Raw genomic sequence first — 24,275 nt, 5'->3', positions numbered from 1 at the left:
CATAATACATACTTTTTCTGAAACTCTGCAGAAGCTAGATACAACTAAGGCTAATATATTCCATCTCCTCCCTTTCCAAATGCATTCATGCAAAAGCAATTAAGGAAAGAAATCCAGCAAGAAGAAAGAAAGTAAAATGATCTTGTCACGTTTAAAAGCTGGCAGAGCAAGTTCTGACCTTCTTTACTCTTCTGACAGCAGGAAGCCACCAGTGGTTCTTCATAGTTTTGTCTTGATGGAACAGAAACAGATTGTAACATACACCCAAACATGCATCAAGAAGGCTTAGCTCTCGTTTTGCCACAGAACAGGCCCCTTTTGGGATATAGTTTTGGGGTTTTAGCTTAAGCCCATGATTACTGACATTTATATTCCACATTTAAGGATACCCACAAACATGTGTTAAGAAGATGGTTGACTCAGTCTTTAAGTATTGATTCCGAATCTCCTCTCCCTTGTCTGACACAGACCTCATTATAGTTGTCTGTGAATCCTGGCTCAAAAAACCCCACTGGTCCATGATGCCTTTATTTCACAGCACTTACACTGAAATTGCAATAGCTTACAAAAGGAATCAGGTTCAAAATAGTGAGGAAGAGGAGAAGTACAAGACAACATTATGAATTATCAATGGAATATCAGGGGCAGGAGCTACAACTGACTAATTTTTGACACCTTGGTAAAGAAAAGTGGATAACTCAAAAGTAATGCTATCACTAAATAGTGTAATTTGCTATTTCTAGTGCATTTTAACATTAACAAAATTATTAGGATTATTGCCCCTGAGAATGCTCATTGGGTTTGGATTATGGTTGCGGCTACGACTAGTCCTGTGTGACTGATGGATGAGTAGGCAATTAGTGATTTTAGGTCAATTTGGCATAGGCAGATGGCACTAGTTATCAGGGCTCCTCATAAGGCCAGGGTGATAAAGGGGTAGTGTAAGTTGTTTGATGTTGGGTTTACTAGGACTGTGATTCGCATAATGCCGTAGCCTCCGAGTTTTAGGAGGAGGGCTGCTAGTAGTATGGAGCCTGCAATGGGGGCTTCCACATGGGCTTTAGGGAGTCATAGGTGTAGGCCATATAGGGGGGCTTTAACTATGAAGGCCAGTAGGAGAGCTAGGCTTGCGGCCAGGCCCGATCAAGAGGAGTTTAATGTGGGGAATGAGAGTTTGAGTATTGGGAAGTGTAGTGTGCCGACTTGGTTGTGCAGGTGAAGGATAGCGATTAGTAGTGGGAGTGAGCTGGAGAGGGTGTAGAACAGGAGGTAAATGCCAGCATTTAGGCGTTCTGGTTGGTTTCCTCATCGTGTAATGAGGATGAGGGTGGGGGTGATTTCGTTGAAAAGAGATAGAGGAGGTGTAAGGAGTTACAAAAAGCAATTACTCTCTAGAGCACAGAAATAACCAGAAGCATATCAACAGTCACAGCTATCTGCAAGGACCCAACATCTCAGCACAGATTGGAAAGATAATGTGTTTTGGACACGTTACTTGAAGCTTTCACTCCTGCTGTGGGCTGTCACACAGGCCAATGCCTCCTAAAGCCTATTCAGTCAAGTGACACAGGATCCCCACGTTGGAAGGGAGACTCCCAAGGGCACTGAGTGACAACACTTTTTTTAATGTCCCTAGCCACAGAGCTCTTTCTCCTGACAGGGTATATATCCCTTGGGTCAAATACAGTCAAACCACTGAGCTGGTTTTACAGGAGAAGAGGCTGTAAAAGCGCATTTGAAAGCACCACCTGTGCTGCTCCAGATTTACTCTGCATACTGACCATGGGAGACATAGTATAGTTTTTACCTCTGACCCTGCTACAGTACAAAAATTTGGTTCAAGACCATGAACTTGGGCAAACAAACACTCCAACGCTATACGCTAGGTATTTTTCTTTTACAAACTAAGATAGATTTTATTTTAAATCCTTCATATGCGTTTAAACTAGGTTACAGATGCCTTTTATGCATCCCAAGATAAAACAATCTCTAGTGGTTAATTAGTGAAACTGGATAGAGGTATTTTTATCATTAGTGCTCATCCAAGTAAAATGGCAAAATTATTTGCTTGCAGCATTTAAAAATGGAATCTGTATTCAGTTAAATTTGTTCTCTGCCCTAGCTTCTTTGGGTCATGAGAATATAAACCCAAGAAGCCTCAAAATAATCAGGACCAGCTCAGTTCATGATACATATACTGGAAAGAAATTCTATATTCCAAAAATTTGGTGACCCTACACTCCTGAGCTAGCATTCAGAAGGATTTTGGAGTTGTCTATGAAGTGGTATTAAGACACCAGGAGTTATTAATTGATTGATTGCATGCATCTGTACTAAAAGGACTCCCTAGAAAATCTGAGCTTTAGAAACATACTCCAGCAGCACCTCCAAAGATGCCAGAAAAATGCCCTTATCAACAATTGGAAAGGAAAAATTGCCAATGAGACTGCTGTTGGAGCTCAGGTAAAATTAGCTTTTTTGCTTAACTTGCCAAGAACAAAGAGGCAAAGTATGAGCAAAATGCTTCAAGATGATAAAACTGGATACAAAACAGAACGTTTCAGTGTTTTGATCAAGTATCTTACATTCAAAAAATCCCAAGCTGTAGACGGACTATACTGCTGGCAAGCAGCTGGCAGCCAGACAGACTTGAGTCCAGGCAAGGGAAATGCAGCCCACACAGACCAACATTTCTTGGGCTCCCACAACAATATCCTAGCATGTCGCTTGGAACAAATAAACTAATTTTATTTCCAAACAACCTCCCGGAAAGCAGAAAATGCAAATACTATTCAATCACTTCAGTGAGACTGCTCACAGGCTAGCCACCATGCATTTCCAGAAGTGGGCTCCAAGCTGAATTCCACACTGTGAAATTGCACAAAAGCATGACTTGTGAATCAGTATTATACCTTGTTTGAAGCATTTCCAAACCCTCTGTCACTCTGAAAAGTGTTTTACAAAGAGCTGGGCAAAAAGAACTGCAGCAACCTCCTTTTCACACCTAGGCTAAGCAGTGTTTTTAAATATCAGTATAACATCTGAGTTTAACTGCAGCAGATACAGCTAATTAAGCAGAAATAATTCTGCTTTTCTCTCCCCTGGAAGACTGAAACCTTCCAAGGTGTATTTAAGTAACAGAACACACACACACACTTACATGGCCATTTTAATGCCAGTGCCTCAAAGCTAAACAGGAGAATTAGACTCACTGTTCCAAGCTGTCAGCAGTCACTGGCACCAGGGCAAGTCCTCCTCAGCCTCCTTTCTAAGCATTGTGTATTACCATTCTCAAAAACACTGATCTCTCTGGTGACCAGCAACAGGACCCCAGGGAATGACATGGAGCTGTCCCAGGGGATGTGTAGATTGCATATCAGGAAAAGGTTTTTCACCCAGAGGGTGGCTGAGCACTGGCACAGGCTCCCCATGGAAGTGAGCACAGCACCAGCCTGACAGAGCTCAGTAAGTGTTTGGACAATGCTCCCAGGCACATGGTGTGACTCTCTTGGGGATATATTCTATGCAGGGCCAGGAGCTGGACTTTGATGCTCCCTGAGGGTTCATTCCAGATCAGCTTATTCTATGAAAGGCAAGTAAATTGCAGAAGAAATGTATTTTGAAGATTGCTATTTAGAGCAATGAGGTACAGGCAGAAATGGAGAAATCTCACATCTTCAACATGACAGCCCCATGGCTTATCTAGCAAAAAGAAAAACAGACCCAAAAACCCCTACTCCACATGTGCAATATGCATAGGACCTTACTTTGCTCTCAGTTATTCCCATGCAGATGAGCAATGTCTCTACTAAAGGAAGTACATTTATAGGGGTATAGGCCAGAAAGAAAACCAGCACAGGCCCAAAGGATATACTTGTGAATAGATGTATTACTATATATGCATTGATGTGTCTCAAGTGTTGGGTTTTTAAAAAACTCCCTCAAAATCACGCCTTCAGTGCAGAACAGCATTGCTAAACTCAGCATTCAAGTGCTAAGCACAAGTAATTCCATTATAAGGTTTATCTACACTTTTAACACCAACACAAATTTGAAATTTAGCCTTCTCTGTATCAGCAAGTAATGTCATGTGCACTGAATTAGCCTAGATGAAAGTTATTTTTTATTAAAAAATATTTTTTTATTAAAACAACGGGTTGTCCAATACTGAGTCAGAGCAGTCAATGTTTTTCAATTCCATGCTCAAGGCCATAAGAGGAGTTATATTTTATGTGAGAACTTTCAGGTTTTGGAAAGAAAGCTGGGCTGAAATGATCAACAATGAACTCTTGAATTTCAAAGCTAGTTTTGTGATGAAAAAAACCTAGGCTTGGATTTTCCTAACTTTCATAATACAGGTTTATCTTCCCTAGTAAAAGCTTCTTCATATTAGGCTATCTGTATTCTAAACATGAACTTGTATTTTTATTGGTTAGGTAAAGTGCAAAAACGTTTACTGATTAAAGGATTCTGGCTTTGAAGAACACACTCTTCTGGAGATGACTAAATGTTTCACATCGAATGGCCTCAAACTTAGAGAACAACATTATCATTGCTTTAGTATAAACCCAGCAGATTATGAATTTAAGATTTTTTGCACCAAATTAAGCATGCATTTGACCAAGGGTGGGGGGAGAAACAACCACTGTGCCATTCATATTTCTCTTCTGTAAATGGACACAACAAATTGATCCAGGCACTCAACATATTCTGTGTCCAATAAAATATCAGAGTAGATCACTTCTATTGCAGTGTGTACTGAACCTGATGGGCATTTCATCTAGAGATTTTGAGACCACACAAAGGAACCTGATTTATAATTTATAATATCTGGAATGTTAAAAAATTACAGGTTCTGTTGTCTGCAGGGTGTAATCAAGGCAGTGCCCATAAATTCAGAGCAATGCTGATAGCTTCCATCATTCTTGGGAAAAAATCAAACCCAGCAGTTACATAGCTGGGCCAATTTGGTTTTCTGGGAAGATGGACTGCTCTCTCATGATTCACTGTGCAGTGCATAGCACTACAATAAGAAAGGAAAATTAGCACAGGTGTATCTTCATGACTGATTCCTTGGAAACTTCTGGGATTAACATGCTCAATTAGGAAGCCAAAAAACAAGAAGTCAGTCATGGATTAAAGTTGATCAGATCAGCCTATACACAATGCTGAATTTCTTCAGACAAGAGATGGGTGGAAACAGAGAACAAATTGTCAGTAGCAGCACATAAACCAGGTACTGTAGAGAATTCCAACATATTTTTAGGAACAAAAAGCAAAGTGATATCTGGAAAATTTTGGATAGGTTGGAAAACTGCATTTTACAATATTGTAAAAATTTTGGCAGGCTCCTTGTAGAATCTGTTTCCTGTAACTATTGCTACTAAAGAATGCTTTCTTGAATTGGAGCCTGCAATCAGCTTTTTTGGTGGGCAGGAAGGGGATAGTGTTCTGTGTTGCCTTAGGTCTTTTCCATGTTAAACCTGTGTACAAGGATGATGGACAGTGCAAGAGAAAAATAAGCACATTTTAAAGACCTGCTTTTCCACAAATTAACAAAATAAAATGCTTTGTTCCTCACACTGTGTTCATTCCTTTGTTTTTCATGTCTTCCACATTCTGTACTATACCCTCCATACATATCCTGCACTTTTTAAACTGATTAACATTACCTGAGCTGAGAGGTATGCAATTCTTTTCTTTTACATGTTTCAAAAACAAATAATAACAGAACAAAAAAGATTTTCCTTCTGGATAGGATTCAGTTACCTTAAGACAGACCTCTCAGTACTGCTGCTTTAGACAGGTTTGTCACAGGTCCTGTGACATACCTGCCAGTCCCATACTGCTCTCCATGAGCTAAGAGCTTCCACAAAGGTTATCTACATGGACACTACAGACATTTCTCTCGGGCACCGAATTTAAACCTGATTCCAGTCTTAAGGACAGTGAACCCCACCTTTTTGTCTACCTGAAAGCACCCATCTACAAAGAGTAAGTTACATATTCAGAACATGCATGCATTTGTGAGAATCCAAATCTAGATTCCCAAATGATACAAAATCAAAGTCACACACACACATTTCACCTTTGCTTCATCATGATAAGAGCATTGTGCTAAGCTTACCACACCAACTGAGTATATGCACAGAAGTAATGATTATTAAATGCCTACTGGCATTTGAAGTATTTGAACAGGCAACTGAATAATTTGAATAAGAAGACAAGACAGCTAGCTACTTTTATTCTTGTTATCCTTGTTAGAAAGTTTTGCAACCAGATATTCTTATCCTTAATTTAACACTACAGAAAAAGACTGCTCTTATTTTTTAAGAAAGTTTCTTTATATGACAACAGTTATAGCACTTCAGTCCTCAACTTACTGCAAAAATCCCCACGCTTAAGGTTTTCTATTGCCTGGCTGTAACTTAAGAGTGGCAAAGTCAATTGGAAACAGAAAGGACAGAGATGCAGGTAAAAGTCAGATCATATAAATCAGGGATAAGCACACAGAAGCATTATAGCTGTATATTTTTAGTACCATAACATACACTCATTTCTGCCTACCATTTGGAGAAAAGAGTTGAAATTCCCATGCCTGCTTTCCATATTTTTTAAAATACCTGTTGTGTTTGATGGAAAAGCAAGAAAACAGGAAAAACAAATGCAAGGTCTCATGCAGCAACACTTCATGTGTGCTCTGGCAGCCTGAGCTATCAGCTCATCTGAAGTGGTGACCACTAAGGGTGCACTTAAGAGCTCTCATTGCCAGACCTTGCTGACTCACAAAATCACCTCTTGTTTAAAAGCACGTTTATCTAGGTATTGTGTTTGCTCAGAGCTTTTGAAACTTGGAAATTCAGCTCTAGAATAAAAATTATAACCTTAGTGGTTTGTTGTTCAGTATGTTTATCTTGTTTGTTTAACACTGCTCAGATATTAGACTTTCAGCAGCTACAAAGAAACAGCTTTCTAATCTAGGCTTAAAATTTATCTCTGGATTCTTAAAGTAGAAATTAAAATTATGCAGCAACCAAGGTATGTATGTGCATTATGCTCTCCCCTTCCCACTTGCCATTCGTTTCTCTGTCATGGCCCTACACTGGCAGACCTTGACACTGGGGCCATCTATTCCCACCCCTGACTCATTCTGCAATATACAATACAAAAGTGCTTCATATTAAGTATGTTTCAAAAAACCCACGTGCTCCAGTGAAGTACTGAGCACATTTTTCCTGCACACTGAGTTGGCCTGAAAGCTATCTTCCATGCTACTGTTTCCACAGAACCATTCCCAAAGGCCTTGAACTCTTACCTGATATTTCTGAATACCACCTTTGATCTTGCTGTGTTTCGACTTCTCCAAGCATGACACGAAAGCACCATTCCTGTATTCTTTTACATCTGCAATCAGCTATATTTCAAAGCTCTGATGTCAATAGGACAACTTTATATCATCTCCAGTTAAACATATCTGCTTAACAGATGTGAAACACATCTTTTGTTACACTACTCAGTTTGAAGCCAGCTACATTAGTAATTGAACAAAATGGTATTTTGTGAGCATGCCCAGCCACTCGTTTGTCAAATCTTTAACAGTTGAAACCTTGTCACTGGTCTTCCACCTCAGGATGATGCTGAATGGTTAGCTTTCCTTAGAAACAGATTTAGTGCACACTGCTAGTGCATGCAGACCTGGGAAATACAGGAATGGACACCAAAGAGAGGGCTTTGCGTTTGCATTTCATCCCTATGGCCATCTTGGTAGTTTTCCAAGCAAATTCCTCTGCTCCTCTTAGGACAGACCCAGCATGGACAGTCAAGACTGGGGAAGAAGCAGCAATTAATCTGCCAACCAGCTCTGTGGATGGAAAGGCTAGATTCTGCACCCCTTTTGATAGGTGAGTCCATAAGTAAGAGAACCTCAACTTCATACCCTGAAGCACCTTGGCAACAGTGATATAGAAGGGTTCAGGAATTGGGCTAAGAATCATACCAAAAGGACTTGCATTTCCAGGATCTGCTTCTCTTTGTGCTTTTTAGTCATGCTTCACTTAGCTTTGTATTTTCAAAAATTAAGGGGAGAAATCAAGAGAATGGCAGGAGGACAGTGGTGAAGAAATGGTAAATGAGACACCAGGCAAGAGAAAGAAGAGGAACATAGAGTTTCCAGTAGTTAAGCCAAGACAAGATCTTTTCAGATTTTGCTAAACTTTTGATGACTTAAAATTCACCTCTTGAAAAATACTAGGAGGGCATTTTCAAGAGAGAAGGAAAATACACTCAGCTCCATTGCCCCTGCAACCACTAAACCACAAGGTCTGCTATCTGCAATACCACCCCTCTAGCTGCATGGAACTATCTCAATATGGACACACATTTTATTCATCAAAGCAGCTGAAAACAGTTCCTGGGCTTCCATCTCTCCACAAAGAATCAGCCATTGCAGAAAGGTAAGCACCAGCCTTAACCCCACAACATCTCCTAGGAGTAAAGCCCATGATGACGATTATCTAAGTATACTTTTCACAAAACCCCAAATTGCATATTTTAACCTAGAACCTGAAAAAAGCTGGTAAATTTAATGTTTCAGGGATGCAACACTTTGGATCCTCCAGGTTTAAGTGTACATAACTGGTATCAAGATGAACTTCTAATGTATGAGGAGTTTTAGCCATACCAACATTGGGATGCTAGGAAAACAGATGGCAATATGCATTTCTCAAACATATACCACTGTTTAACTAAGTTAAATCTTAATGCCTTAACTTGCATGCCTCTGCAAGATCTGTCCAGATGTTCTGCATGCCAAGCTGGACCACCACCTCTTCCTTCCCTGTGGCAAAGTATCAGGGAATAAAAGTTATGATAGCCCCAGTGTCTCTCTGCTGCAAAAGCCATTTATATAAGGCTTACTATATCTATTCCTCAGGTGTTAAAAACACCACTGAAGTAAAACAGATACAGTAACAAAGGTAGAACTGGCAGTCATATTCATGGGGTGCTTTTTCATTCAACTGTATAAATATTTACTTAGTACAATCCTTCTGAAGATACTTAGAAAGTAGCTCAAATCTCTGTTTCATTACAATGCTAAAAGGATATTCCCCATACACCACATATCCAAGCAGAAAGTATGGGTAAATATTAAACTTGTCCAGAGCACTGGGAAACAATCAGGAACACACCGTAGACATAAGCAGCACTGCAGAAGTGCCAGGCATTTAACTACCATTCTCTCAAGTTGAAGGATTTATTCCCTCGTGGAGCATTTCTTTCATGAGCATCATTTCATACCACAAACTGATCAACACTGACAAGCCTCACAGCACATACACAAAACAACCTCCCTTTCTTTGTGTAAAGCTAAGGAGGGAATTAAAGATCTCTTCTGTCTACCCTGTATCCCTAGGATACCAAAACTCTTGGTGTCTCTTGGGTTTCCAGGCAATTTGGCTATTTTACACAGTTTTGGAAGGGAGATTCCTTAAGGCTGCTAGTAAAGGAAAATCAACAGGGAAAACCAAATGGAGCTCTTCCCATTGCTGCAGGAGAACAGGATTATTTCTGTCACTTCATCTCCCTTAAAGCCTTAAACTTGCTCCCAACTTCTTTGCAGCACAAGCACAGAGCGGAAACTGAGGTGCAGAGCTGCATCTTGTAAGACATTTTACAGTGCTCAGGTGTTGGTGGAACTGACTGCTTCTCAGTCATGAACATGAGGAGACACAAAAGCTCATCTGTCTCAAGATAGCATGCAAAAAGAACTGAACATAGCCTAAGACAATAGAGAGAACCCCTGACCTCAGAGTCTCAGAGCAGACTTGGATTTTATGTATCATGTAGAGATATCTGGTGAATAAAATTCTATGCTAGGGTAAAATAATTGAGCTACCTCAGAATGGGGGTCCCACAGAACTTCACTGTTATTCAACTCCTTGCACAGCTGCTTATATGGAAAAGTATAGCTTTGCCATACAACATTTGATGCAGAACTTAATTGGTCAGACTATGGCAAGAAAAACAAAGACACATTGTGCTGTAATAAGCTAGAAGCAGGACTTCCAAAACTAATTTTCAAATACAGAAAAGAATCCTAGCAGAAAAACATTAAGCATTTTCTGAAAAGTTCAAGCAAAACCCCAGTAACAGCCAGCCATGCTCAGTAAGAAATACACCTGAAGAGTTCTTTTTAAAACTATTTATATTTTCTTTGCACAAATATTGTTATTATCTCCAACAGCATGTAAAACCTTTACTAAAAACATGATGTGTAGGATAACTCCCTTGCAGTAGACTAATGAGTGTTGAAATTTTAACAGATAACAGCTAATTCAGAAATAGCACAGGAAAAGTGGACAGGTTAGTGGACAATATCTGTTCTATAACATCATACACAGACGATGATCAAACCCTGATGGAGTCCGGAATACTGATCACTCTGATCATTCTATTACTTACTGAATAGCAAAATATTACTCACCCACTATCTCCTCTAATTGGTATAACTACCTGCCTAATTATAAATGTTGTATTTTCTGTTAACCTCATTCATGGCTGCTCAGCTGTACAAAGAAATAGAAAATCTAATCCATATGCACATGTATTAATAAAACTGATGAACGTTGTGGAAATTGCTGTACCAAGTGATCACTTGATACTCAGCTGATCAAACCACTGACTTCAAGTTCCTGGAGTATTTCTAGCTAGGCAACAGCATCTTATAAAATTCCCTTCCTGATACATCTTAAATTCAAGACTACATTCTGCAGTGTGAGAACTACACTCCTATCTTAAGCATGCTGAAATGGAATGGCAGTAACAGTATTCAGCTCTCTTTAAAAACCAGTTTCAGTACTTGACATCTCCCAGCAAATTATTTTCAAAATACATTAATGTTTTAATTATTAAATCAAATAACCTGATTCATTTTGTAAGTGAACATCATTTGCAAAATTATGTCATCTCTTTCCTAAAAACAAAGCAAACTAATTTCAGTTCCAGTTAATCTATGGTCTTTGTAACTTGGAAACTACAGCTATAGTTTTGAGTAGTTTTTTATTTACCTATTAAATGCTATTACATGAACTTTTGATTTAAATTTAGCTCCCAAATTCCAGTTTTTATTAATATAAGCACTAATTGAAATATTTCCATGAATACAAAGATGCTTTCAATAAGAGTGTTTGCAGAGAAGGAATGAACTTTGTCTCTGACATCTCATATCCAAAGTTTCACAGTACTGAAAACATTTGGTCTTCCTTTACAAACATTAAAAGACTCAAGTGAACTGATTTGAGGAGGAAAACTGAATTTTAAATTGCTAAACATGGGGAAAAATGGCAGTCCTTGCTCAATCCATTTGGATGAGTTTTTTTTAGTTACAAGAGATGATTTAAGGAATAAGGACCAGTAAGACCCATCCATTTAGTCTCTCTTACCTCAATAATATACAAAACCACATTTTTGTAGAAGCAGTACAGTATGCATTTGGTAACTCGATTGTAACTCCAAGCACCATGGACCAACAATAGCTTCTCCAAGTAGGAAAACTGAAAGACAGAAAACAACTATTTACATATATGAAGAATTGCTAAAAAAAATGGTTGAAAGTAAACACATGTCCTCAAGGAAAAAAAAACCTCAAATCAGCACTGCTGAAGTGCAATATTTAAACAAGCAAACAGACGATATATGCAAAAAACAATTCTTAAAATACTTAAAGCTAAAATCTTTTTATAGCAAAACTTCTGAAGGTTCTAAAAAGTGGTTTTAAAGGGCAAAAAGTCTTCAATTGTTATTACCATACTGATGGTAAAATCAATGTTTGAGGGCTTACAAGGTTCAGAATCTCTTTTCCCTGTGTAAAATGAACAACCTAATAAACAAAACTGTTTTGAGCTGAAATAAAATACACAAGAGGGGAACAAAAGTGGAAAAATGGACGCATTTATAGAGAATAGATACTTACATTAACATTTTCTGCCCACAAAATGCATGTGATTGTGTGTTATATAAAATATTGTATAAAGCAAAGTGCATTTGCCAAAAAGGGCAAGTAAATTAATCTTGTATAATTGTATACCTTTTAATGGTAGTTTGAACCCCAGACAGAGCTCAAATTCAGAACTTTTGAAAATGGACTTTTATGGAGCCAGTGTTGTAATCCAGACTGGGAAATGCATAATTTTCTTGTCTTGGCTTTGTTAGTGAACCTTTTTATGACCTGTAGCATTCCTCTTTTGCCCACAGCTCCAAGGGATGACTGTGTTTACTGTTTAGCATGTATGTATCTGAAGGGATCTTGGACACTAAGGTAATTATTTGCTTTGCTTCCTTTTCCACAAAGTGACTTGATAGGAAAACCCTAACTTTCTAAATTTAGATTCTAGATCATTTATTTTAGCCAAAACTTATCTGAAATTGTTCAACAGTAATGAGTGAGGGCTGTTGTGAGGCAGCTCTGCTCCCATGCTTTCCAGCAATGAAATCACTGAACCACAAATCCTGTAAGGACAGTCTGTCTCCCATGCATCAGCAACTCAGATTTGTTAGCATATGCCAGCAGAGAAGGAGAGAAAACAAAAGTGAACCAGGCTTCACTGTTCTCTGCTTAACTTGAGCTAGAGCTATAACTGAGACACTCCCAAGGGAGTAGCTGACCTGTTAGACCCCTAAATGCCTCAAGTTAATTTGCAAGAGAGCTACAACTTTCCTCATCAAAATCACTAACAAAACACCACCAAGGTGATGGGAAACTTGCCACAATATCCTTACAAACCATCCCAAAGCTCCTGTGGAGAATAGTCAGAAACAGCCTGAGAACCTCTCTCTGCTGAATCTAACAAGTGACCATCCTGGATGTAGTCTTCTTGAAAGCTCAAGGCAACAAAAAAATCCAACCATTAGCTGCTCTTGTCTGTGCTCTCATGAAAATGAGTGCACTACAGAGCACAGCAAGGAAGACACTCAGAGCCTAAAGAACACACAGAGCCTGCTCACACCAGTGAAGAGTCCCATTATGACATGGCAAAGAATTAAGTCTGCTTTGATGCTGATATTGTGCAAATGCACAGCTATTAGCACAGAGCAGTACAGACAGGGGCTCTACCAAGACACTGTCCTTGTTTGGCTGCTCCTGTGTTTACAGCATTTTAAATCAGCAGGAAACATTATGACCATCTGGCCAGCCTACCTGCGAAACAGTGTGTGAGTTTTTACAGTCATCTCTGTATCGACCCTAGCATAACTTCTTTCATACAGAAATTATCTTCTAGAATCTATCCTGACTAAAGGATGAGGTGATGGCACGTTGGGAGTTTTAAGACAGTGAAAAGGCATCCACAACATAAGCTAATTTTTCCAAAGAAGAAAACTGAAACAAGAACATTTGTTGAAGAAAAAAGCTTCCTTAATTAAGAAAAGGAAACAGTCCCTAGACACCAGATGTTCTCTGGATTAAGATGATAAAGCTATTTACTGAGAAAAAAAAGTTATTAAAGTCTACTACTGTCTCTCTAACTAGTTAGGTCATTTGATTTGGGAATTCTCTAAACAGAGGTCACTGGTGCAATATCATTTCAAGGGAAAAGGATGATTCAAACACATGCTCCTTGCACCTGTGGAAGCTATTTCAAGTGGAGTCAGACACAAGTTGGCTTTTTATTTTTGTTTGGTTTATGCTTTGATTCTCCCTGGAATCCCAAATGAGCCTATATACAGACTCTCTCTTCTCTAAGTGCCTACTTCTGGCAGCACTGCATTTGAAATAGCATTTGAACATGAGATGCTACGCTACAGTGGTCGTCTTAAATTACTCAATAAGAACATACTCTGCCTTCAAGGCATGCACATACAGTAATGTTTTAGTGGGAGTTATATGTCTTTGCTGAAAGAAATACACTCCACAGAGATCAAGTTTTTCTTTTGAACACTAATTTACTTTTTTTTTTTAAGCACATACTACCACACGGTATTAGTACCCTCTACTACAGGGATCTTTTAATATGTTTTCTGATTTAATCAGTACAAATTCTTCTACACAATCACAAAAAAACCAGTTCCATGGTGTTTCACTAATTGTTAAATGCTGCAGTTCTATGCTGGTGTTACCAGCTTTTATTCCATATTGAATGAAAAAGATTCATCATTATTGTCAGTAACTTGGTGACTGGAATTTAAATGAAGAGCACCTTCCATGTTCTAACACAAAACTGAAATACAGGGGTTTTTTAGTGCAAAAGCAACACATGAACATGGAATTACTTCTCCAGATTTAACACTACTGCAACACAAAAGAAATAACATATGTAGGGCCTTCTGTGGACAGAACTCTTGCTGCTTATGCTTAGTTACCAAAGCAGAAGTAATAAATTATCTGAGGAAGTCCAGGTAAAGAGTATTCCATTAAGTTATACAGCAGAAGCTATATATAATCCACTGAAATTAAAAATGCAAAACTCATTACGAGATACCAGAGACAATGGCTATGGCAGTTCCTACACTGGTATGTATTTGGAATATGCTACTGCTCATGACAGAAAAACTTGGTAAAACTGCCTAAAATTCTCAAGATAGATTTTGTGAAAGGTCTCGGTTATTCAAACCTGAAACTTCAGGTTCTTCAGTGTTCTTCATCAGAGGTCACAACAGAGCAGCAATACAAGAGTGACACTGTGCGTCTCAGCAGGATTGCCACAATAAACAGTTATCTGTGCATACAGCAGCATTATCCCTGCCTTTTCAAAACCTCACCTCCTACTGGGAGCTATCAAAAGATGGTAATATTTCACGTCACTTGGTAGAACAAATCTGACTACATCCTGCCAGAAGGGAACATTAGCTGATGCTCTGGTCACTAAGGAGACAAGGGATTGTGTCCTCTTCCTGTCAGCTCGATCTGTTTTTTCCCTGCGTAGTCTTCAAACACACAGAGCATCTCAGGTGTAAACAGTATTCAGAGGATATTCAGCAACTGAAGCATCTTCTTCCTTTCTTATTTTTCTTTCAAAATCTTGATTCTAAATTGTGGTTTCTTCAGCAAAACAAACAAAAAAGGCTTTTAACTCCTCTTTTTAGCTGCAGTAATCAGTTCTGAATTTGATGAACTACTTTAGGAGCACTCACCCAAATAATGTTCAAAATAACACAAGTAAAATGAAAATGCTGGCCAAGTCTCTAGAACTGTGATCACTTCTTGCATGCAACACAGGGAACAAGGCGAAATAAAGACAGAGTAGACGCCTCAAATTAAGAACTGCCAAACAGCCAAATTCTCACACACCTGGTTATAGTACCTACTCATAGTAAGAGAAGAGTTTGCACCAAGACAGGTCAGTTACTTAAAAGCATATCAACACAAGCATCACAGTAATTGCTTCCCCCTGACTACTGAAGAACCAAGATATTGTGCAGTTATCAGGAGGAAACTAAAACTTTCAAGAGAGATGGGGCTTTGCCCTGAAGAATACAAAATCGTAACAAATACCCAAAATATATCCAAAATATGTTCTAGACAGCTGCCTGGAAAAAGAAACAATCAGAGATGCTTCTAGCTTAGAAGAAGCCAATCGAGCACTACATGGCTGCACAGTGCATTTCCCAAAGACGATATGGCAGTTGTTCATTCTTGCATCTGACCTGTGCAATGGCATAATCCGAGCAATTGGTTGCCTGCATGCCCTCATTGCCACTGATCCCCACTCCAACGTGAGCTGTCTGGATCATTCCTACGTCATTGGCACCATCCCCAATGGCAAGTGTTATGGCATTGACGTGTTTCTTGACCATGTCTACTATTTCGGACTTCTGTAGAGGAGATACTCTGAAAAGGAGAGAAAAAGGTGTCAGTTTCTCACATGCTGAGCTATGTGCCTTTCCCAAAAGGACAGCTGTAAACTACATTTAGAAGTAATCAAAGGCAGTTGCTGGAAAGTTCCTTTATTCAACAACTAAGCTTCAGAACCTGTGCCAAACTATTTCAGAAGAAAAAAGTAGCTTTAAAAATAGTTTCACATTTACCTAATTGCTGATAGTTGATGCAAAAGAGACTAAATCTATATGAAAGGTTTCAAAGCTGTGCTTTCCTTATCCAGCCCTTCCTAACAGGCTTTACACTGGTGATGTTATATTGGGAATATCAGTGTGAGTTTCCTCTTCAACTATGACAGTTTACAGATTAACAGTGCAGGCTTCCCTGCCTCCTGTCATCACCATCCAGAAAGAGAAAGACCACAAATATGTTCAGAGACACTTTGGATGGTCTACAAAAGATACTGCAGGCTTACTTTATTTCTGTTTAACATCTTTATCAATGAGCTCAATGAGGGGATTGAGTACACCCTAAGTCAGTTTGCAGATGACACCAAATTGGGTGAGAATATTGATCAGCTGGAGGACAGGAAGGCCCTGCAGAGGGATCTGGACAGGTTGGATTGATGGACCAAGGGTAGTTGTATGAGGTTCAGCAAGGTCAAGTGCTGGATCCTGCAATGAGGTCACAACAACTCCAGGCAGCACTACTGGCAGAGAAGGACCTGGGGGTGCTGGTCAACAGCAGCTGAACATGAGCCAGAGTGTGCCCAGGTGGCCAAGCAGGCCAATGGCATCCTGGCCTGGATCAGCCAGGGTGTGGCCAGCAGGAGCAGGGCAGCGACCTTGCCCCTGCATTCGGTACTGAGGTGGCCACACCTTGAGTTCAGTTTTGGGTCCCTCAATTCAGGAAAACACAAGCGAGGTGCTGGGGCATGTCCAGGGAAGGGCAATGGAGCTGGGGAAGGGTCTGGAGCAAACTCTTATGAGGAGCAGCTGGAGGAGCTCTGATTGTTCAGTCTGGAGAAAAAGGCAGGGGTACATACCTAATGACCCTCTACAACCACACAAAGGAGATAGTACTGAAGGGGAGATGTCTTGCCCCAGGTAAAAGATGGTAAGAACAAGAGGAAATGGCTTCAAGTTGTGCCAAGGGAGGTTTAGATTGGATAGGAAGAAAAAATTAAGGGAAAGGATCGACTAGTATTGAAACAGGCTGCCCAGGGAAGTGGTGGAGTCACAATCCCAAGAGGTATTTAAAAGTCATGTAGATGCAGCAGCGAAATTTAGTGGTGGACTTGTCAGTTAGAATTATCATGAAGGACTTTCCCAACCTTAATGATTCTCTTCCCTCCTCCAGCTGACCGCCCCGTTTTCCAGGCCATCTTTCCAATCTCGGACTATGCAGGTCAGATCAGAAAGCACAAGGGCGCTTCCTGATCTCACATATGTCTTGTGTATGCAACTCTGACCTCAGCAAAGATGTTACTCAATTCCAACTCCAAAACAAAAGACTATCTCCATTATATCTGAATATCCTTATCAGATTTATTGGCAGTTACTTTAACTTGATTCTTCTCTCATTTTGTATCAGTTTCAAGTAAATAAAAATTCATGGAATTCAGAGTTGATCTAGTCTAAATTGGGCAAGACCGGAAAAATACTCAGGACTAGGTTTCTAAATTGGATAAGACACCCAAAATGCCCTTTTGTCATGGAAAAGGTAGATCAGGTTACCAAGTCATATGAGGTATTTTGGAAATACCTACATATAGATTAAATATTTCCATTCTAACCCCATCTGTACAAACAACCCTAATTCCTTCCCCCATCAGTTTTAGTTAAAGTTCCAAATTATTTGGTGTTTCCTTAAATAAAGCTTTAGACAAAACTTTTCCACATCTCAAGTCAGCCACATATCACTCAAAAAAAAGTAACCGATAGCTAAAAGCTTTACTATTAAAATAGAAGGAGAATAGGGAGCTTTGGGAATAGAGGAGACAGAGGATATTTACTTGGCTTTTTTTTCAGAGTTTACATCCTGTGAGAACAACTTAAATAGCCATTTAATACATCCATCTGGATCACTGCTGATTGAAAAAAAAAAGGCAGAGTTATCTTGTTCACCATTATACTTTATGGCCTTGGTTTTGTTTAGTAAATACCTAAATAGGTGTTTTATTAGTAAATCACTCTTAAAATGGGAAAAAGAAACTTGCTAAGCTCAAACTTCATATGTGAACTAAACCACCTGAGAAGTCTAGCAGCTGTCTTGTTCCTAAAAGCCAAATACAGGAAAAAGCTGACAAAACCATAAAATTTACTTAATACCATTGGATAGATCTATTAAGCACTCCACTACCTGGCAGTGAAAACACCACTTGGCACTGTAGAGGCCCAGTTAAATTACCAACACAAAACCCCAACACACCAACCGCCTATGGAGCACAAAAGCTGTTGGGTTTTTAATTATGAATCAGCTCTGAGAATCATCTACACCAATTTTTAACTTTTCTCTCATACATGCACACACTGTCCTCCCTGTGCCCCAGTACTCACATAATAAAATACTCAAGCACAGAGCAAGGAGTCAAAGGGACATCAAGCCATAAAATGGAAACTGCAGATGGACTTGGGACCAGCTGTGGAGGGTTTGGATTGATAAGTGCACAGACCCTCATTACCAGCCCCAGGGGCACCTCCAGTACACAGGACCATATAGTTTTGGCAGTCTTCTCATGCAATTATTTCTTCACAGCAAAGTCATGCACATATCTGCTAACAGCCTTTGCAGACATACACTTGTCTTAGAATTTCAACTTATGTTCAATTACTTTTCAGTTACATAGCAATAGAAATATTGAAGAAGCACCCTGTTTTCAAATATGCTTAAAAGACCAGGGGAAGTTAAAAAGACAAAATGTGAACAGCGTCTCTGACTCTGTAGTTTAAACTAGCAGTTTGTCTACATACACTTCAGACATGACCAGAATGTGGCAGAGATGCTCAAGCTTGTTCTAGTGCCATTTAGCTGGGACATGTCAAGCAAGCTAATGCAGCCTGTGTTCACTTCTGTGCCTACAGTGTAGGTGTGGTTTCAGATTAGCGACCCATTTTTTGGCAGATCAAGGGAATGTCTCCATAAAAGTGCATTTATCAGCTACATAACATACATAGAGTATCCTTTTACTGTCTTGACCAAATGAAGTTAATTATATCCACAGTTATGTAGCACCCAGTTAATGTTTAACATCCCCATATGCTTACTAAGGCTAAATGAACTACCAGAAATGCTACACATGCATTTTAAACACCACAAATATTTATGGACTTGGTTTAAGAAGATGAAATCTAAGACAAAGTGAAATCTTCAGCACGAAGTGTTAGTTGATCGTAGTTGTTTCTCCCAAACAGCAGCTCTGTAACAAGCATCCTCTTTGACACTTGAACAGCAAGTACAGCCCACAACTCCAGAGAGCACATCTTGTTGCACACAGTACATTAGCTACAGAAGCTGCAAATTGAGATGATTACTGATTTCCTGAGGGGTTTTACACCTCTCCTCCTCCAAGTCACTGACTCAGCCTCCAAACCTCTTTTGCTCCTTGTAATCTGTTTGGTACCAGCACACTGCATTAGGTGACATTAATCCCCTTAGCCAGATGATCAGAGCTGTGGTACAATTCTGTACATTTGATAAGCTGCCTACAGGAAGAACTGAAGATTATAGCCCAGGATACTATTAAACTGCAGCTCCCCCAGGTATGGCCAAGTTCACAAAGATTATGGATAAATGCATGAGTTCAAAGGAAAAAGCACAAGGAAAAAACTAACTTCTTTGGAAAAAAAATTCTGTAGTGACAGAATTGGTACGTATCATTTGATGGCAGATCCCTGGCTTTCACTCCAGAGCTCACTGCAACAGTATCAGGATGTAAGCCTTGCCTGGGTATACATCCAAATAAGAATTAAGATATGAATAAAGCATCAGTTGCATCAAAATCTTCTGCATACTCTTGTATTCATTCCCTGATCAGACAGCAGTGCTTCTTATAAAGGTTCTTTGAGTGCCACTCAAGAGTTCACTAAAACATTTTCATTTTTACAGAATTTATTTTTATTGCCTCTGCTCAAAAATGTCTTTGACAACAGATTGATTTGCTCCTTTACACATACTTGAGGAAAAAAAGAAGTCAGGTTCCAAGTACCACAACTGTAGCAATGGCTACAACCTTCAGATTCTTGCTCAAACTCTTTCCATGACAATCTGAATTTAACCTACACAGGCTCCAAGAGAGCCTGAGGTCAAGACTTCACCTTTATCAAGTGCCTATCATTCAGCATCTGGCTGTGCAATACAAAGTCCATGGATGATGGCAGGGACATATGAAGTTAAGTGCGAGTCATGCAGCACAGCTGCTCCTTGCCCACCTCTGGGACTTCCCTCTGGCAGCCTTGCTCTCGAGAAAGCAAAAGGTAATATAGAAAACAGTAGGTTCTTGTCAGTCTCAAACCTGCTTAGTCTTTATCAGCATCTTTAACAGATTAAGACAGAAAGGGCTTTTCAACCTGAAGAAGATGACTGCTGCCTTCATACCATGTTGCTTCCTCTCTAATAGGATGGGTAGAAGCAAGACAGGGCACAAATTATTACAGACCTAATTATCTATAGGTTACTTAAATTCATAAAGAAACAGTGGAAGGAAGCAGGGGGTGAGTATTTTTCAGGTAACAACACACTGTATTGTTTTATCAGTAAATACTTTAAGGTCTCTCTTGAACTTTGAGGAGGTTCATGAAAAAGTAGCACAGGGCACAGCAAAGAGCAGTAACACAGATGGTTTCCAACAAAGATATCAGTGGCTTCCCACTGACTTCTGCAGATCAGGTTCCAATGGCTTTAAATATTTAGCTTGCATTTGCTTCTTTAGCCTGAATACACTTTTACAAGCAAAATTCTTACCTGATATGTTTTGTCCATTCAGAAAAGTTCTACTTGTATGATCTTGTCTTAGGTGCAAGGAGCAGGGAGATGGACTTACAGGCCCCTTCAAACTTGAGATATTCTACAATTCTACACAGCATTTCACTGGGAGGTTTGCTCAGGCTTACTTCATTTTTAAAGAGAATTTAAGAAAGATGAAAGACCTTTCAGTTCAATTTTTTTCACCAGGAATACTTTACAGGCCAACCAGAGCAATTAACAAATTCTGTCATAATTTGGTGAAAAGTTTCACAAAAAAAACCCCACAAAAGTGAACCAACACAAAACCACCAACAACTACAAAAAAACTCAAAAACCCCAAACCAACAGTGATATTGTGAAGCAGTGATATTTTAAATAAATATCAAACATCTTATTTAGAAACTCATTTTGGTACCAAACTTCTTTAAAACCTCAAAAGTAGAAACATGAAACCATCAATTTTAACCAAGCAAAGCAATGTAGCAGAACTTAAATTTTTAATATACTTAAACTGATTTAAAACAATCAATTCCTTTACCACACACTTCATGCAATCTACAAGGCTACCCCTCTTATTCCCAGAGTCCATCTAATATACCAAGATGGATGCAGTCACAAATACAATAGGAAGGACACAATCAGCACAAGCATCCCTGTGTCACACCAGTCAGCTACACTCCGTAAGATCTGGTCAGTAGGAAGTGATAAACAGTTTTCTTAATTCTGTCCCTATGCATGCCTGCATTTATTGCAGTTACAGGTGTATGACAGCAACTGCTGGCAACTGTAAATAATAATTCTCACACAAGGCCCTTAAACTACAGCTGCATCACCTGCAGATGCTTCAAAGTATAAGCCCAGATGGGAAATAAAACTGCAGTATTTCAGAAAATAATTACTTTTATTTATTGCATTTGAGTCTAAAGGACCAAATAAAGACAGGGTTCTGCTACAGAACTAACAAATGAGATTATCGGTTGTTTATAAAAAGATAGATGATCAATAAAGTAAGTAAATCCTACTGGAGCCCTTTTATTTGTAAGATAGATATATAGAGAAAAATATTAGGTAATTTTTAAGAGATCAGCTTATATCCAGGCCATCTTACAAGGCCATGAAGAGAGGCAGTCCCACAAGCTCTTCCATACCTGAGCAAGGCACAGTTTGATACCTATTGTCAGCCATCTTCTGTGTTCTGCCATATGTGTTTGGAATTTTTTTTTGTGGGTCCCTCCCACAAAAACAAGGAGACTAGAGCATTTCTGTTGAAGGTCGCATACTTTCCATAAAACAAATTTGATACAAAATACTCTGAAGACACTTTAACCCATGCTTTTAATTTTTTAATGTTCATTTGTGAAAAGAGGAAGGCAAGGAAGGAGGCTGTTTCAAGCACTACCTTTTTCTGCCTCCATGCCATAACAGGCATAAACACAAAGACATTAATGTCTTAAACATGAAACATGAAATTGATATCCTACTTCCTTGAAATGCCTTGTTAATGCAACACAAAAGGCCCTTAAGAGTTTACCTTTACTGCAGTGAACATGATTTTACCCTGTTCTATCATAAAATACACTAGTACTTCAAAAAAGCTCGGTGACCTCATCTGCAGCAAAGGCAGATGAGAGAGCCCAGAAAGCTGAGAGCTATGAATAACATTGTCAGAAGTGTATGCACTGGTTCCCAGCAAAAAAGCAAGATAAATTAACACACCACTAAAAGTAATGCTCAGGAAAGAAGGAACATTACCATTACATTGTATTCAGGAGTTCTTAATTATGTAGTTGATTTTCTCCTGACACAACCAGCCTGCAGATTTCAAGCACGTGTCATCCAAACAAGGGTTAGGCCTAAGTTGCAGCCATGATGCCTTGAGATATCTTGGATAATCTTACTTTCATATATAAAGTGAAGAAAAACACTCATCATGTTGACTCAAAATGTGCCTTTCATTGAATACTTTACATTTAGCAATTTCTCTGAACTTCCTTCCCCTGCTGACAAATTTCATAGGACTGGCTGTGGCGCAGAACTTACGTTTTCGGAGTCAGCACTGAGTGAACTGATGGGATAATTTAATGTTCCAAGAAAGCACCAAAGGAATTCATCCAATTCATCCAACTACATACAAGTGTCTTCAATGGAGACATCTCTATCTGCACTAATCACACCACACTCCTTTTATAGTCAGAGAGAAACAGGCATTTCTGGAGTGCAATTCATCTGGCTTTAGACATGTACTTTTAAGGCTGGAGTTCATCTCCTCTCAAAAGTGCTGCTTTCTCTCAATCAAGGTAAAGGGAGCTGAAGATAAGTGGTTCACATGAAAAAGTCACAAAATTTCACAGGATCAAGCCCTTCTTTTACATTACAGCAGGTCTAAATACCTTTAAATTAATCAAGTGCACAGGCTTTTGCTCTCCTGTTTTCTAGTACAGTAGAATGCCCGCTTCCTCCTGACATGCTGACCTGACTGACACACCTTCCCTTCTTCTAAAATCCTCACTTATTGACTCTGCTCCCAGCTCTTGCTAATACTGTTCTGTAGTCCCACCCCTTTTGAACAGGCAACCAGAAACATTACCAAACCTCTACTGGTTTCTCTAAGAACAACCTCAGCTTCATCATCCTTTGTCACTTCATTTGCAGTCTCATTTTTCCATACTTAAGTTTTTTCCTGAGCAGACAGTCCTTCAAACTGCTTCACTCATACAAATTTATCAGACTGGTTAAAGTCTGTTTTTTTAATTTTTAAAAGTTTTATATCCTATTTCACCTACCATCAGCAATCTCATTTCCTCTTATAATAAATACAAAAAAGATCTTCCTTTAGTTTTTCAGTCTCACTGGTGTGCCAGTCACACACTTGACTTTCTGAGTAACATATATTTCCTCTAAATTTCACGTTATCCAGGACAGGGTATTTTTGATGCCTAGCAGGGCTCTAAGTCAAAACACATGCACACTTCTACATGCTCACAGGACATGGGGCAGTTTTTTTAAATTTAATGGTTACCAAAGCAGCTCCTTCTGCATCACTCCAGATAGATTAGATATGCCTGCTTAATATAAAGCTCTCTTTGTAGTTATAAAGGCCCTGAATTATACAGTCTTCTGAACAGGAAGAATACAAATTAATTTAGTATCTTTTTACCACAAAAAAAAAAAATTGGTTTTGCTAATTATATGGGGTTTTTTTAAAATGTATGTTTCACTAGAGAATTTCTCACTTGCATTTCATATTTCAATAACTCATTTGCCTTTCACAGTTGCCACTGAAATGATCTTCAGAGGACAAGGGCTAGGAAATAATCTCTTTATGAGCTGGCTTCGAGGTATTAAGCAGTGTAACATAAACACAATGTTCCAGGAAACACAGGGTTAAGTTTCAAGTCAGCATCTTCTTCCTCTTTGCTATCCCTCCCTGCATGTTTCTGTCTTGATTGCCCTTCCCCCAGTCTGCTTTATGGGGCAAAGATTAAATACAGAAAATCTA

At 39.1% G+C, this 24,275-nt stretch overlaps 1 protein-coding gene across 1 annotated transcript in view; it reads right to left on the bottom strand.

Annotated features, from left to right (window-relative positions):
• Positions 1-24,275, bottom strand: part of ATP8A2 (ATPase phospholipid transporting 8A2) — a 287,313-nt gene that overhangs the window by 129,550 nt on the left and 133,488 nt on the right. Inside the window, exons 25-26 of the mRNA XM_005417776.2 lie at positions 15,640-15,823; positions 11,442-11,552 (exon numbers count right to left, since the gene is read on the bottom strand). Coding sequence (XP_005417833.2) covers positions 11,442-11,552; positions 15,640-15,823 — 295 coding nt within the window. The remainder of the gene's footprint in view (positions 1-11,441; positions 11,553-15,639; positions 15,824-24,275) is intronic.

This window comes from Geospiza fortis, unplaced genomic scaffold, assembly GCF_000277835.1.
Source record: "Geospiza fortis unplaced genomic scaffold, GeoFor_1.0 scaffold16, whole genome shotgun sequence".
Classification (NCBI taxonomy): Eukaryota; Metazoa; Chordata; class Aves; order Passeriformes; family Thraupidae; genus Geospiza; species Geospiza fortis.
This window is presented reverse-complemented; position numbering and strand designations above follow the sequence as displayed.